Source organism: Chiloscyllium punctatum, chromosome 26 (genome assembly GCF_047496795.1).
Source record: "Chiloscyllium punctatum isolate Juve2018m chromosome 26, sChiPun1.3, whole genome shotgun sequence".
In the NCBI taxonomy this organism is placed as follows: domain Eukaryota; kingdom Metazoa; phylum Chordata; class Chondrichthyes; order Orectolobiformes; family Hemiscylliidae; genus Chiloscyllium; species Chiloscyllium punctatum.
This window is the reverse complement of record NC_092764.1, coordinates 33,556,662-33,572,838: the sequence shown is the minus strand read 5'-3', so window position 1 is coordinate 33,572,838 and position 16,177 is coordinate 33,556,662. Positions and strand designations below refer to the sequence as shown.

Sequence of the window (16,177 nt, the reverse complement as noted above, 5' to 3'; positions counted from 1 at the left end):
AACAGGAGAATCGACGTTTCCAGTTAAATCAGAGAAGAAGGGCTCATGCCCAAAATGTCGATTCTCCTGTTCCTTGGATGCTGTCTGACCTGCTGTGCTTTTCCAACAACACATTTTCAGCTCTTATGTTTGAAAGAGACCCAGCTCCTCAACTCTGACCTCCTGCATTGCAACAAAAACCACACTTTGATATCTTATCACTTGTTTATTTGTTGGGGAGTGCTTTTGACACCCTTATGTAATTAAAGATGCTACATTAATCCAAGTCTTTCCTCATTATATGAACTTGCTGATTAAGTAAGAAGAAATTTTTGACTCTGTTGGCAAGAATCTGAACTCTAGAATTCTCTTCTTAAACCGCACTACCTCCGTAGCTCTGTCCTCTTTAAGGCACTTTGTGCAAGCTGTCTTTCATCAACCTTTTAACTACTTGCCCTCATATCACCTAGTGTGATTTAGCATAAAATTATTTGACAATGATCCTGTCAAGTGCCTCAGAACATTTCACTCAGTCAAATATTCCAGTGAGTTGTTGTCATTGTCAAAAATTGAGAAGGTCAACTGCTGCAAATAAGAATTACCCTGCTAAAGATCAGACACTGAGGGAATTGCCCAGGTTATTAAACATTCCAATGGGGTAATTCCTCAATGTTTGCAACCCTCTGAATGTATCCAGGTAAATCAGAGAATTTAGACAGTTTGACTGAAGTTAAGCAATAGTAACACAGGAAACAGACTACTAAAAACTCTTGACTAACTAACTATTAAACTGACCTCTAATGTACTCCCCAAGACCCCGAGTTGCCATCTCCCCCCACCACCACCAGACAATACTCCAACTCTGGAAACACCAGCCCAGCCCCCCCGCCCCCAACCCCCCAACCCCCCACGCAATGAGACAGACAATTACACAACACTCTCTATTCCCAATATTCCCCTCTCCTCTGCCCCGGAATCAACATCATCTCCTGCTGCTGGACCCCGCCTTTCCTCCCCAACATCCAGACTCAACATGCACTAGTTCCACTCCCACCTTCCGCTACCAGATCCAGTATCTCCTGCCAACTTGACCTCATTGTCCACTTAGCTAGTACCCTTACCACCTTGCACCATAGTCTTACACTTAACTCCATTCTTTCCCAGGAGCAGTCAAAGTGGTTTTCTATGATGCTGAATATTTAAAGCACAGTACACGGCAGCTGACCACTGTCACGATAGGACATGGTTTTCCCAAAAGTAAGAATTCAAACTTTCCAAAGGATCCTTGATCGGAATCTGTCAGAAACGTGGGACACCTTAATGTAAAAAAGTGTGATTGCCAAACCTTAGAAAATCTAGACCAATAGAACTATAGAGCAGCTTGGAATGATCAGCTCAAGTCCTTGTAGGTTTAATTCCTCTATAACAACATCACCCACAATTGTCAAGCGTTTTATTAATTGCTACTGAGACTCTTTTGGTGCTATGCAATTGCAGAAATCAAAATTAGAATGGTCAAGTAAAAGAATTATTCAGTAGCGCTGTGAACGTTTAATTAGAAGCTGAGTGTTTGTCGTACTTGTGTACCTGGATTAATCTGTGATGTATCAACTCTATCACATCTAAATGCAAGACATGCAAAACTGTTCCTTTTACCTCCTACCTTTTTACAGTTCAAGGTCTAAAACACTCCTGCAAGATCAAATAGTGGCTGACTTGCACTTCTTTCATTTAGTAAACTGTATTCACTGCTCACAATGCTGCCTCCTCTGCACCCACGCAATGTAAGATACTATATGACCACTGAGCAAAGATTTTTTAAAAAAATTAACCTATTTTTCTGATCAACCTGTTCACAGATGTTATTACACACCCCTGCAGAATATGGGTCTTGAACCAGGGTCTCTCAGTTCAGGGGTAGTGATACTACCACTGTGCCACAAGAGACCCTTTACATCTTTATTTCAATTCACGAGATTCTGATGACTTGTCACTTTAATTCCTCCTTCAGACATCTGTTTTCAGCCTGAGACACTGTTTTAATGAAACTTAATGGAAAGTTCAGAAATAGCATCTCATTTCTCAATAGGGCAATTGACAGCCTTCTCGACTCAGCCCAACATTTTCAGGTTACAAACACTGATCCCATTTCTTTCAGATGGCAGTTATCAATAATAATTGCATTTTTAATCTTTTGTTGTTCATTGAACTATTGCTCATTTCTTTTATTGTTCTGTTATTTCTCCCTTTTGTCATTTATTCTGTGCTGTTCTCTACCCTATCACAGACCTTCTCGTTGCTCTTGTTCTTGCTCATATCTCCTCCCCTCCCCCCACTCTTCCCTCACAGGATCTACAGGTATTAAACTTGTATCCATGTAAAGCAGTGCTTGATTTGTTCAGTTTCTCCCTCCTGTCAATATGCAAGATGCTTCAAGATTTATTAAGTAGGTTCGTTCAGCTGTGAGATCATTTAGCATTTTTATTAAAAGGTTGAGTTTGAATCATCAGGGCTGGTTGTCAGAATCTTGGTCATTAGCCTGAATCCTTCACTGGACATTAAATGGTTAGGATGAAAGATGCACAACTTACATTTACAGTAAATTTTTATTAACTGGCACCTGTGGAACCAAGAGTTTGCTGGTTCATCAAGAGGTCAAATGTAAAAATGCACTAATGTAATTCAGGAGGTTTATACATCAATGCTACACTTTATTCACAGCATTAAATAATAAAATACTGGCAAACAGCCTTCTTACTTGCACCCTCAACTGAGTACTCAGACATCACAGAGATCGTGATAACATAATAAACTGCTGTTATTTCAGGTAGAAACTTATTGCCAGTTTACAGAGTGTGCAAGTTCATAAAGTGATGTTTAAAACAAAGTTAGTTATACTATCATTTTGTTTGAAAAGAGAGAGTTTGGATTTCAAACTAGTGGCATATGGTCATTTGTTTCTGAAAATAGTCAGCTAAGTAAGTCTTTCTAGAACCATGAGTTTGAATGATATTTGCCTCCTGGAGTGTGAATGGAAATTTTTATTGTGGAGTTTTACCACGGAAGGGAGAAAACATTGAAAGACATTAGCTTGCTTTGGGTTTTGAGCTCAGATAAACACATTGATTTTTTGGGGGTGGGGGGGGGGGGGGAAGAAAGGGGCTGGGGGAGACAGTTGAAGGAGACCTGACCAAATCAGCATAGTTTCTCTCAGCAAAGGGAGAATGCTCCAAACACTTAAGAAAATACGTTGTCAAAGGAAAAAAAAAGTACAGTTTGTGGAAACTTCCAGAGTAAGTGTGTTTGGTTAGAACTCTGCAAATTATTTAAAAACTGAGGAAGTCTAAGCTCTCAGTGGTGTACATGGTCAGATATAAAAGCCTCACACCTCACTATACTGAGAAGCAGTTAATCAAATCGACACATTTGGATGGGAAGGAATTTCTCTGTATTTTATTTATCTATAATGTGATGTTGGAGGAAGAAAGATGTGTTTTGCCATGTATTTGAAATCTTTCAAGTTTCATTGTTTAGAATGCTTGGTTTGGTTTTATCCATACGTTGTGTTGCAAACTTCTGTTTTATTGTTAAAAGTAGTTCTGTAACCTATATACATTTTCAGTGAAAGGTCACTACATTAAATTCAAGTATATGATCCATCAAGCGGGATTTCATTTTGGGAACTAACTTGTCCAGCAGTAACAGGAGTTGGGATCATGACACAAATGTTAGGGTTGGTTGAAGGCCTTAAACTATATTACTTAACAACTTTAAACAGAACAATATTCCTGAAGAGATCTGTAGCAGTAATTATTAGTTCTAGTGATAGAAGACATGTATTATGAATGAACAGTATCTCAAATGGAAAAAGCATACAATATGGATAAAAACCAAACCAAGCAATCTAAACAATGAAATTTGAAAGATTTCAAATACGCGGCAAAACACATCTTATTTATTCCTCAACATCATATTACAGATAATATAGGGAAATTCCTCCCCATTCAAATGTGTCGATTTGATTAACTGCTTCTCAGTATAGTGAGGTGTGAGGCTTTTATGTATGACCATGTACACCACAGTTTTTTAAAAATAATTTGCAGAGTTCTAACCAAACACATTTACTCTGGAAGTTTCCACAAACTGTACTTTTTTTCCTTTGATAACTTATTTTCTTAACTGCTTGTCACAATCTCCTTTGCTGAGAAAAACCCTGGAGAGAGTTCAAAATAGATTTACCAGAATGGTACCAGGAATTAAGGGTTTCACATACAAAGAAAGATTAGAGAGAGTGGGCTTATTTACCTTGGAGCAGAGAAGATTATAAAGGTGACCTTACTGAGGTTTTAAAATTCTGAACAATTTTGACAGGGTAAACAAGGATGTTCTGTTAGCACTAGTTGGTATGTCTGTAACTATGGGTCACAACTTCAAATGGTCAGCAAGAAAGCTAGGAATGAGATGACGAGAATCTTCTTTACTCAAAATTGCTAGGATTTGGGATGTGCAGTCTGGGAGAGTGGTGGAGGCAGATTCCATAAGGTTTCAAAAAAGAATCAGATATATGTTTGAAAATGATTAGTTTAGAGGGCTACAGATATAGGACTGGAGAATGGGACTGGCTGGGTAGCTCTTTTGGGAGCCACCATAGATACAATGGCCTCTTTTTGTACTGTAAAATACTAGTATTCTAAGAAATTGCATTAACTCACCTTGGTGCAAAGGCGTTGTCCCAATTACAGTCTCATTCTCAGAAACCTTTGAGAGATAAGCAGATTCAGATTGGGACAGAGCTAACTCAGTCTGCAAATGTTGGAGATCATGTTCTGAGAATGAGCGATCACGTTTTAAAGGAATTGGGGAGCTGGTAACTCTTCGCATCTCTGCGCTTGGTGACTCTTCCTCCTTTTGAAAATAAAGGTAGTGCAACAAAAGAAATATTTCTGAATTTGTGCATTGTTGAAATCTGTTTAGGAGCTTCTAGTTACAAACAACATCACACTCGTTTGTTAAAAAGTAATAAGGAAAACAATTGGTCTGGAATGAGAAAACAAGTTATACAAATGCCAAACTCTCATATCTGAAATCTTTATGATTTCTTTGCAACCTTTAACAGTAACTTTGCTCTCATTTGATTTCTTTAAAGTAAGAAACAGTCACCCTTCAGTTTGCTCAAAATCACTGGATGGAGTTATCATAGAAGAGGTTCCAAAGAAGAGTCATACTGGACTCAATGTTAAAACGCTTTCTTCACAAACGTTGCCAGACTGGGAGTTTCTCCAGCATTCTGAGTTTGTATCATGATAGAGATTAGGTACACTGAAGACCTCTCTAAAGTCTGGTTTGTACAACTTGATAGGTCAGTGGGACTTGGTTATTAACACAGAGCACATTCATAAATAGGAAATGAACAAGATTCCAAACCATGTGCAGGTCAGGTGAATTGGCCATGCTAAATTGCTCATAGTGTTAGGTGCGTTAATCAGGGGTAAATGTAAGGAAATAAGTCTGGGTGACTTACTCTTTGGAGGGTCAGTGTGCACTTGTTGGGTCAAACGGCCTGTTTCCACACTGTAGGGAGTCTAAAAAAAGTGGTTAGCGAGGTCTGTTTAGTTAAATGACCAATTGGCTGACCAGACCAATTCAGAAGGCTGGTTAAAAATTAACTGTTACTGTGAAATGAAAGTGACCAATAGAAGAGATCAGGTAAGGATATTCATCCCAAAAAGACAGAAGTGAATTAGTTGGATTCTTTCTCAATCCAGCAGCTTCATAGTCACTAACTAATTGTGGCTTTTTTCCCCAGAATGTTTATGTGGAATTCAAAATTCTCAAACTGCCAATCGTGGAAAGTGATTTTGTATTCTGTGGTAAAATGACCAGCAGCATAATTTAGTTTAAAATAATATAATTTCAGAAGTCATACAACACCACATTATAATCCAACAAGTTTATTTGAAATCACAAGCATTTGGATTACTGCTCCTTCTTCAGGTGCAAACTCTGTTGTACTATAATCTGCTGTCATGTGACTTTGACTTTGTCCACCCCAGTCCAACACTGGCACCTCCACATCAGAATATAATTTCATCCAAGTTAACCAAATGAATCAAGTCCAAATGTCTGTTCATCAATTCCAAATTTAAAAAAAATTGAAAATTCCTATCAATTTAAAAGTTAAATATCAATGTCTATTTATATAATGATTTGTCAGTAACACAGTGCAAGTAAATGGTAATAGTTACTAATGTTACTGCAGTAACATATACCTGTCTTACACCTGAATCCTCAATAAAGAATTCAGCCACATCTACACCTAGCATTTCCATCACAAATCAAAAACAATAAATAGCAACTTGTTAAAGGGCATTTAATAGTACAGCTATACTAACTTTTTTACTTGAATGCAATACAAAGGAACTATAGAAACTATAGACAAATTTGCTGACTCAACCTAACCTTTCAAGATAACCAAGGACCTTTTAGGAAAATAATAATTTTGTAATTATGTTAATGAATCACCAAATCAGAGGCATGGATCATTAATCCAGTTTGAAAGTCTGAAATCAGCTTAAAACTTCTGGAAATTGAAAAAAAAAGGCAAAAATCAATAATTATCAGGATGCTGCTGGGTTGTTGGGAAAAAAGCCAACAAAGTCACAAATTATAGAATCGGTGTGAAATCAGGCCATTCGGTACATCAAATCCAAACTGACCATCCAAACAGCATCCCAGCCAGACCCACCCCCTATTTGTAACTCTGTTCCCATGGAGAGTCCACCTAGCCTGCACATCGCTGGATACTATCGACAATTTAGCATGGCCAATCTACTCAATCTGCATATCTTTGTACCGTGGGAGGAAACTGCAGCACTCAGAGGAATGTGACATGATTAAATCCCAACTAGTTGTCCACAAATAAACTACAGTCAATGAAAGTGAGCTTTGCCAGTGATGTCCATTTCCTGAGAACGAAATGAAAAACTTACTGGGTCTACAATATTTAGCTCCATGGTAAGTAGCTGATAAGTCTTAATGCTCACCGTTCCAGGGAAAGTCAAGTTTTACTCTTGTTTTAAGCCATCAGGAATGCTGTGGCATAGATTTTAACTTTCTTCTAAATGTTTATCAGACTTCAAATTAGTTGGAAACATTTCAGTTGAAATAGTTAGGTTTATAGTCCTACCTCTGAAATGTTCATTTCATCCATTTCAGCCAGTGTTGGGGCTTTTAGTAGTACTCTGGGTCTAGGCCGCTGTGTGCTTCCCATGGACTCAGGAACAGAGAGATCTATGCATGAAGTAGACTTTAGGTCATCAGAGCAGGCATGCACAAGGCATGGCAGAGATCCAAAGGTCACCTCTACAAAGGCAATGAATTTATAATATGAACTTAAACAAAATAGTTAATTTCAGCTTGCATCAACAATTGCCAAGTGCAGGACTGATCTTGAATCGTTTAGCTTGTAGTTTAGAGAAAGGAACTGTAATTCTGCATTGAAATAAATACAAATTAGAATTCTCTTTAATACTTCCATTACCGAGCAAATCAGTTTACTTTTAATAGACGGACAATTACATAAAAATGAGCCACCTTACGAGTATGTTGTGTATATTTGCAACTGGATTGCCATTGCACACAGATAATTAATATTTTAAAAAACCTTTAACTCATGTAAATCCACCCAAATTCTGATTCAACTAATAAAACTTACTCATTGTTTAAATTTTTGAAGCCAAGGAGTAATTGGCACAAGCTGGGACTTAATATAAGGAATTCAACAAGAATTTATTGTACTTAACCTCTGAAACTTTAAACAAGCTCCCTGCTGTTCTACAAGCTAACAACTTTTGTTTACAGTATTGGATTCCAAGCCACACGCCATCCTGGCTTGGAACTACATCACTGTTCATTCACTGTCACCAAGGGAAGAAGTTCCAGGTTTTGATCAACAGCATGGAGTATCGCATCGTTGCCAGGTGACGACAATGGCATAATAGTGGGTGAGGGCAATCTAGCTCTGGTACCAATTAATTTCTCAGTATGCTCCCTTTGATCACCTCCTTCTGCCGTTAAATTAATTGGCTAGAGGGAACTTTGAGACCATTCTTAATTTTGTGCACCACAATGGTACAAAGTTGACTTGTGTAACTCTAAAGGAATGGATGCAGGGTCAGTGGAAATTTTCAAGATTGAGATAGAAAGTTTTTTTTTGTTGGACAAGATTATTCTGAAATTTGTCTAACTGAAATGGAGTTACAAATCCGCCATGACAAAAGAAATCCAATAGCTTTCTTACCTACCTTTAAGAGAACAACCATTTCTCACCTTTGTTCTTATTTCGACTAGCTGTGTGCACTGGTCGAAGCTTTTTCTTTGACTTGATCTCTTCCAGAATTCGTTCATGTAGACTACGTGGTTTCGGAGGCTTTGGTCCAAGATTTCTTTCAGAGACCTGAGAACAATTAATCAGAAGCTTTAATTTCACCTTGAAAGAACAAGGTCTAAAAAAATTCTATATAAAAGATTAATGATTCACAAGCAATTTCTATATTTTATAGGGTGAACAAATCCAAATAAAGAAAGCATGTGCTGTATATTGGAAAGTAACTATACACTTTCAAGTGCACTTGGAACCATAGTGAGTAGATTCTGCGTTATCCAACCAAACGTCACTTTGAGAGAGAAATTTACTAGGCCAAACTAGAGATGTACTTTGATAAATGCAAGGCAGTTGATTCTGAGGCAGTGTGCCAGCTGTAGCATTTGTACTGCAGGTGATTTAAGTGGAATTAAACAACTAGGCCATTTATATGGATAGGTCAAATGAAAGTAAAATAATTGAAAAGTTTAGGGACAATTTGAATTTCAAATATGTGGTGAACTTGTCCTCATTAATCTCAGTATATGATCAGCATTTAGCTTACTTCAACCCTGGGTAGTAAACCTCATTCCTCTAACCTTGCTTCTGGAGTACTTCAGTAAGTAGTTTGTTAGACACAAACTCCCTTAAGAAGCAAGTTCAGGGGAGCATGATACAACTCAAAACTCAAGTTAGGTGACTTCTGTTTAAAATAGACATGACCAGACTATTTTTCATTGCATGTTTTTCCATTACTAAAAAGTTGTTGAAGGGAACATTTCCACTGAGACATTAGGATTCAATTTTATTGCATTTAGTTGTTCACAATAATTTAAATTGCCAGCAGATCCAAGAAAATCTCTGTAGGCTGGAAAGAATCTCAAGAAAACACAACATCACAGCAACAAAGCTGTACAAACTTCAGGAGTAGCTTTAATGTTAGATCATTTACAACAAACAATAAATTGCTTGTTATGACCAGGTCCTATTTTTGTTTGAGTTTAATATTTCTATGTGACCGAATCCTAACCATCTTTTCCAATTTATGTGAGAATATTATGGCACAATTAAAGAAAACCTCTGGGAAGCAGGTGAGTGTGAAATTTGAAGTGTTGTATCTGATATCCTGGTGAGTTCACCTCCGGTAATATTCAAATGCTCAAAGTGCTGCAATTCCTAAGGGCTGATCACATCACCACATAGGTAGCAGGAAAGAGAATACTTTAGGCCAATCTTAAAAATCACAACACCAGGTTATTGTCAAACAGGTTTATTTGAAGGCACTAGCTTTCGAAGCACTGCTTCTTCATCAGGTGGTTGCTTCTTCATCAGGCCAATCTGCAATTCTCTGGTGTAGTACACACATTTCCTTGTGTTTGATGGGATTTAGTGCAGTAGTATAGTTGCACTGCATACACCACTGCACACAGACACTCCAAATTTGATTGTTAACAAAATTATAAGCGCACTCCCCAAATTTGAAAGCCACCATAGATATAGAATAATTGTTTAAGAATGTAATTACTTGATTAAGTTACTCAATTCCTTTCCAATAGCTACAGCTCACTTTTTCCTGGTCAAATTCAGCGCAAACTGATTTTTATTATCACGACCAAATTCTTCCTCTATAAATTTTCTTTATTTTCCTTCCTCTCCCAAGATCCAAATAATAATTTAATAAATACAATGCTTTGCCCCATAATCTGCTCCTAACAATAGAAGCAGTCGAAAGATTGAAACTGTACCTTTTCAGTCTGTTGAATAATGAAGTCTTACTGGGAGAGATAAGATTTGGAGAAGCTGGTGTTGGACTGGGGTGGACAAAGCTAAAAACCATACAACACCAGGTAATAGTCCAACAGGTTTCTCTGGAAGCATTAACTTTCAAAGTGCTGCTCCACAACCACCTAATGAAGCAGCAGTGCTTCAAAAGCCAGTGCTTCCAAACAAACATGTTGGGCTATTACCTGGTGTTGAGTGATTTTTAACTGGGATAGATAATGCACCTTGATTTATTTGAGCTGGAAAAATGTCAAATAAAACCAAATATACACATATATAAATCAAAACATTTATTCATTAGTTTATTTTTACAAATAAAATGATTCTGAGAACATGTAGGAGGAATAAAATCAGTGCAGAATTTATCAGACAAGATATCTGCAGTTTAAGTTTCAATGATAAGTTTAAGGTGGTTCCTGACTTCATTAAAGTGTGGAAACTGGATAAGAGGTTTCACTGGTGTTTGTATAGATGTCACACAAGTATGCAAGCATGATTGTAGGACTACAGTTCTGAAAAAAGGGTCTTTGGCCTTGAAATATTAACTGTTATCTCTCGACATATGCTGTCTGACCTGCTGAGGTTTTTCCAGCAATTTCTGATTTTGTTTCTGATTTCCAGCATCTGCAATTCTTTCAGTTTTTTGATGAGACCAGAGAATATTGTTTTACTCATCGTGCACATTTTACAAGCTTGCAATTAAAGTATTTTCAAAACATCTGATTTTTTTCAGCTAAGAAGTCCTTTAAAATGTCAAAGCTTCAAAATTCATGGACCTACAGTCTAAAATTATTTAGAATTTTCATTCGGTAGTCTACGTGACCCCAGGCTACGCTGCAGATACAAGGGTAAAAGGGATTGAAGTGAAGAGTCACAGGCTTAAATTGACACCCAATTAAAAATAACTTTCATTTAAAGATGCCATCCATTCAGACATGGGCTAATGACTATATTTCTGATGGAGATAAAAGCTAATAACAGATAACATTTGGATTAAGATGATTCACCAGTCAAAAAAGGAAACTCTTATCTAAACTTACATTATTCTCAGCAGACCTCATCAATCCTGCGATAACATGAAACAGTAAACAAGAGAAACAGTCAAAAACAGGCAGAACACCAACAGTGAGACTGGAGTGCCAGGGGTCCTCACAACAGCAACCAGAGGGATGAGAAAAGGAAAATGAAAATAAAGCAAAATCTATCGAGGGAAATAAATATACAAGTGTAAAGTTTGGGAGTAAGAGAAACTCTTACCGGTTTTAAAGGTGGCCGTGATCTTATAAACTCAAGAATGAGTTCGTGAGCATTTTTCTTCACACATGGCGGGATGTCACCATCAACCTGCAAAAAGAAATGCCATTTTCCAATCAAATACTTAGCTAACAAATTAACACCACTGCAGACGCAATAAAAATAAATACACCGAAGAAATGAGATTGTTTGGCTTTTTTCTTAAAGAAAAGCAATATTACGCTGCTGAATTGTTCTAGTATAAGACGATCGCAAGCACAATATCCCACTATCCAACCCTTTCAAGAGATTATTTCCCTTTTCTCTCATTTATTTTAGTATGTACCTAATTCTCAGCACTGCAGCGCTGATCTACATTTAAGAAAGCCAGTTGATAAATCTTTTTGCAATGTAACATTTATTCAGACAAACTTTACAAGCATACACATCCCTTCCCAGTTTCAGTAAATAGCTCTCTGAATCAACTTAAATGAAGTCCTAATTAATGCCATTCACCTGCATATAATTAAACACAATTGATATACAATTAACAGGTGTTTCACCTATTTTCTTGAAATAAGACTGCAGCAAACAAAATGTGGAATGTCTGGTCTCTTGTACGACAGTGATAGTCTACTTCTGAGCCAGGAGGCCGAGGTTCAAGTCCTACCTGTTTCTGGATTAGTGGTGCTGGAAGAGCACAGCAGTTCAGGCAGCATCCAAGGAGATTCGAAATCAATGTTTCGGGCAAAAGGCCTTCATCAGGAATAAAGGCAATGAGCCTGAAGCGTGGCGAGATAAGCTAGAGGAGGGTGGGGGGTGGGGAGAAAGTAGCATGGTGTACAATGGGTGAGTGGGGGAGGGGATGAAGGTGTTAGGTCAGGGAGGAGAGGGTGGAGTGGATAGGTGGAAAAGAAGATAGGCAGGTAGGACAAGTCACGGGGACAGTGCTGAACTGGAAGTTTTAAACTAGGATGAGGTGGGGGAAGGGGAAATGAGGAAGCTGTTGAAATCCACATTGATGCCCTGCGGTTGAAGTGTTCCGAGGCGGAAGATGAGGCGTTCTTCCTCCAGGTGTCTGGTGGTGAGGGAGCGGCGGTGAAGGAGCCCCAGGACCTCCATGTCCTCGGCAGAGTGGGAGGGGGAGTTGAAATGTTGGGCCACAGGGCGGTGTGGTTGATTGGTGCGGGTGTCCCGGAGATGTTCCCTAAAGCGCTCTGCTAGGAGGCGCCCAGTTTCCCCAATCTAGAGGAGACCGCATCGGGAGCAACGGATACAATAAATGATATTAGTGGATGTGCAAGTAAAACTTTGATGGATGTAGAAGGCTCCTTTAGGGCCTTGGATAGAGGTGAGGGAGGAGGTGTGGGCACAGGTTTTACAGTTCCTGCAGTGGCAGGGGAAAGTGCCAGGATGGGAGGGTGGGTTGTATGGGAGGGTGGGTTGTATGGGAGGGTGGGTTGTATGGGAGGGTGGGTTGTATGGGAGGGTGGGTTGTATGGGAGGGTGGGTTGTAAGGGAGGGTGGGTTGTAAGGGAGGGTGGGTTGTAAGGGGGCGTGGACCTGACCAGATAGTCACGGAGGGAACGGTCTTTGTGGAAGGCGGAAAGGGCTCCCAGGAGGACCAGTTCCACCACAGAACCCACCAGATAGCCTCCTTCTTTAGAGACCGCAATTTCCCTTCCCACGTTGTTAAAGATGCCCTCCAACGCATCTCGTCCACATCCTGCACCTCCGCCCTCAGACCCCACCCCTCCAAGCGTAACAAGGACAGAACGCCCCTGGTGCTCACCTTCCACCCTAACAACCTTCGCATAAACCAAAGCATCCGCTGACATTTCCGCCACCTCCAAACAGACCCCACTACCAGGGATATATTTCCCTCCCCACCCCTTTCCGCCTACCGTAAAGACTGTTCCCTCCGTAACAACCTGGTCAGGTCCACGCCCCCCCTACAACCCACCCTCCAATCCTGGCACTTTCCCCTGCCACCGCAGGAACTGTAAAACCTGCGCCCACACCTCTACCCTCACTTCTATCAGAGGCCCTAAAGGAGCCTTCCACATCCATCAAAGTTTTACTTGCACATCCACTAATATCATTTATTGTATCCGTTGCTCCCGATGCAGTCTCCTCTACATTGGGGAAACTGGGCGCCTCCTAGCAGAGCGCTTTAGAGAACATCTCCGGGACACCCGCACCAATCAACCACACCGCCCCGTGGCCCAACATTTCAACTCCCCCTCCCACTCTGCTGAGGACATGGAGGTCCTGGGGCTCCTTCACCGCCACTCCCTCACCACCAGACGCCTGGAGGAAGAACGCCTCATCTTCCGCCTCGGAACACTTCAACCGCAGGGCATCAATGTGGACTTCAACAGCTTCCTCATTTCCCCTTCCCCCACCTCACCCTAGTTCTAAACTTCCAGCTCAGCAACGTCCCCATGACTTGTCCGGACTTGTCCTACCTGCCTATCTCCTTTTCCACCTATCCACTCCACCCTCTCCTCCCTGACCTATCACCTTCATCCCCTCCCCCACTCACCCATTGTACGCTATGCTACTTTATCCCCACCCCCCACCCTCCTCTAGCTTATCTCTCCACGCTTCAGACTCACTGCCTTTATTCCTGATGAAGGGCTTTTGCCCGAAACGTCGATTTCGCTGCTCCTTGGATGCTGCCTGAACTGCTGTGCTCTTCCAGCATCACTAATCCAGAATCTGGTTTCCAGCATCTGCAGTCCTTGTTTTTACCTCAAGTCCTACCTGTGCCAAAGTTATATAATAACATCTCTGAACAGATTATTTAGAAACTAGCTAAATGCGAACAGTGTTGCACAATTGCTATACATAATCACATTGCACAGATGTTTTTCAAGTTTGGCTCATTAGAGGGAATACATCAATTTGGAATAAGGGCTTTTGCCCAAAACGTCGATTTTTTTTCTCCTGCTCCTCAGATGCTGCCTGACTCGCTGTGCTTTTCGGCACCACTCTAATCTTAAACTCTGGTTTCCAGCATCTGCAGTCCTCACTTTTGCCTATATAAAAGTGAGTCCAGAGAGTTAATATCCAGTAATCTAAGGATAAACAAGTATTGAAATAAGATGCCCAAATGCAGAGTTTTCCCAGGAATTTGTTGTTATTTCAATCATGGAAAAATATTATAATTATAATATTATTACAAAAATAAGGGGGTGATAGTGGCATAGTTGTGAGGTCACTGGATACCAATCCAGAAGTCCTGGTGATGTTCTGGGGACCTGGATTCAAATCCCACCATACAGATGGTGAAATTTGAATTCAATTAAAATTTGGAATAAAAAGATTGTCTAATAATGGTCATGTGACAGCCAGTGATTGTGTTTGTACATCAAAGAAGAAAATTTGCTATCTTTGTGTGGTCTGGCCAATGTCTGACTGCAGACACACAGCAATGTTGTTGACTCTTCACTGCCTTCTGGACAATTACTGATGGATGCCCACATACCACAAATAATCTTTTTAAGAGAAAATTTCAATAAATTAGATTGAACTGAGAGCATTGGTTAGTACAAATTATTTGACCTATCAAGTACATATTATCAACATTGCAAATCTATATATCTACTCATATCAAACTCCAAATCTAACATTCCTTCTTGCCCACCTCTCCCTTACCCACTCCAGGTATATTGTTTAATCAAGGTAACTTTATTTTTGAGGAACTGAAAAATAAAGATATGAAATGTAGCACCAATTTTATGACAGATATAGATGTCTATTTGATGAAAGAGGTTGCAAAGTGCAACATTAATAGTGAATGCTATTTTGGATAAGGCAAATTTAACAGTAGCATATACTGAAAATACAAACTTAAAAAATTGTATCATAGAAAATTAGGGGGGCAATAGAGGTGACCAAATGTGTGTGGGGGCCTGGAGGTCAATAGATACCTCAGCATTATTGCAAAGTCTGTTTATTTCACCTCCGACAAAAGTTGGAATATAATCCTCAGAAGAAAAGAGGCCTTAATTAAGGGGATTTCTCAAAACTTACTCGGAGTTTGTTAGAAACAGTGAGTAAAATATTCTACAAGCAAGATTTCTATACAAACTTATCAAGATTTCAATGTAGAAGACAACACTGCATGAAAGGCTGTTTAAAAATACAAAATATGTAAGCTGAAATGGCAGGGATGCATAGAGCCAAAGGGGTCAGTGATGCACTGTGTCTCATCCAAGCTGCTTATCAGGACATCAGAATCAAATGTAAGTTTTAAGATATGATTATACAAAAATATGGATGGTAATTGAGATCAACCACTTATAGAGGAACTAGCATGGTCAAGGAATTTACTACTTAAATATAGAATTAGTAGGGGGAAAAGCTCAATAGCATATAAAAGTACTTCACATACAAAGAAGCTCTGTGAAATGTGGTAATTTTTTTGTGTGTAATTTTAACAGCCATTTTCATACACAGCAGATTGAACAAGCAGCAATGAGGTTGATGATTATGAATTCCTATTTCCATTTGTGTTAGTTGAGGACACAGACATTAAAAGCTTGTCATGACACCAATAAATTTCACTGGTTTTCTACATAACTGAAAAGCTAAAACAAAATTTAGTTGAAACTTTTCTTCAAAGGGTGCACATCTCCAACAATGCAGATCTTCCCTTGATAATATACTGGAATAACACCACAGTGTGAGGCTTGAAATTATGATTTTCTAACTCAAAGATAAGAGTGATATCTAGCAGACTGAGTTGACAAGATGGAATTGAATCCAAGAAAAACTAAAATGAAACCTTAATAATGATTTACTCATCAACTTCAG

General features: G+C 39.3%; 1 protein-coding gene across 1 annotated transcript in view; it reads right to left on the bottom strand.

The window, feature by feature from the left end:
- Positions 1-16,177, bottom strand: part of spire2 (spire-type actin nucleation factor 2) — an 82,886-nt gene that overhangs the window by 23,457 nt on the left and 43,252 nt on the right. The window contains exons 6-9 of the mRNA XM_072596102.1: positions 11,381-11,467; positions 8,308-8,434; positions 7,166-7,341; positions 4,692-4,884 (exon numbers count right to left, since the gene is read on the bottom strand). Coding sequence (XP_072452203.1) covers positions 4,692-4,884; positions 7,166-7,341; positions 8,308-8,434; positions 11,381-11,467 — 583 coding nt within the window. The remainder of the gene's footprint in view (positions 1-4,691; positions 4,885-7,165; positions 7,342-8,307; positions 8,435-11,380; positions 11,468-16,177) is intronic.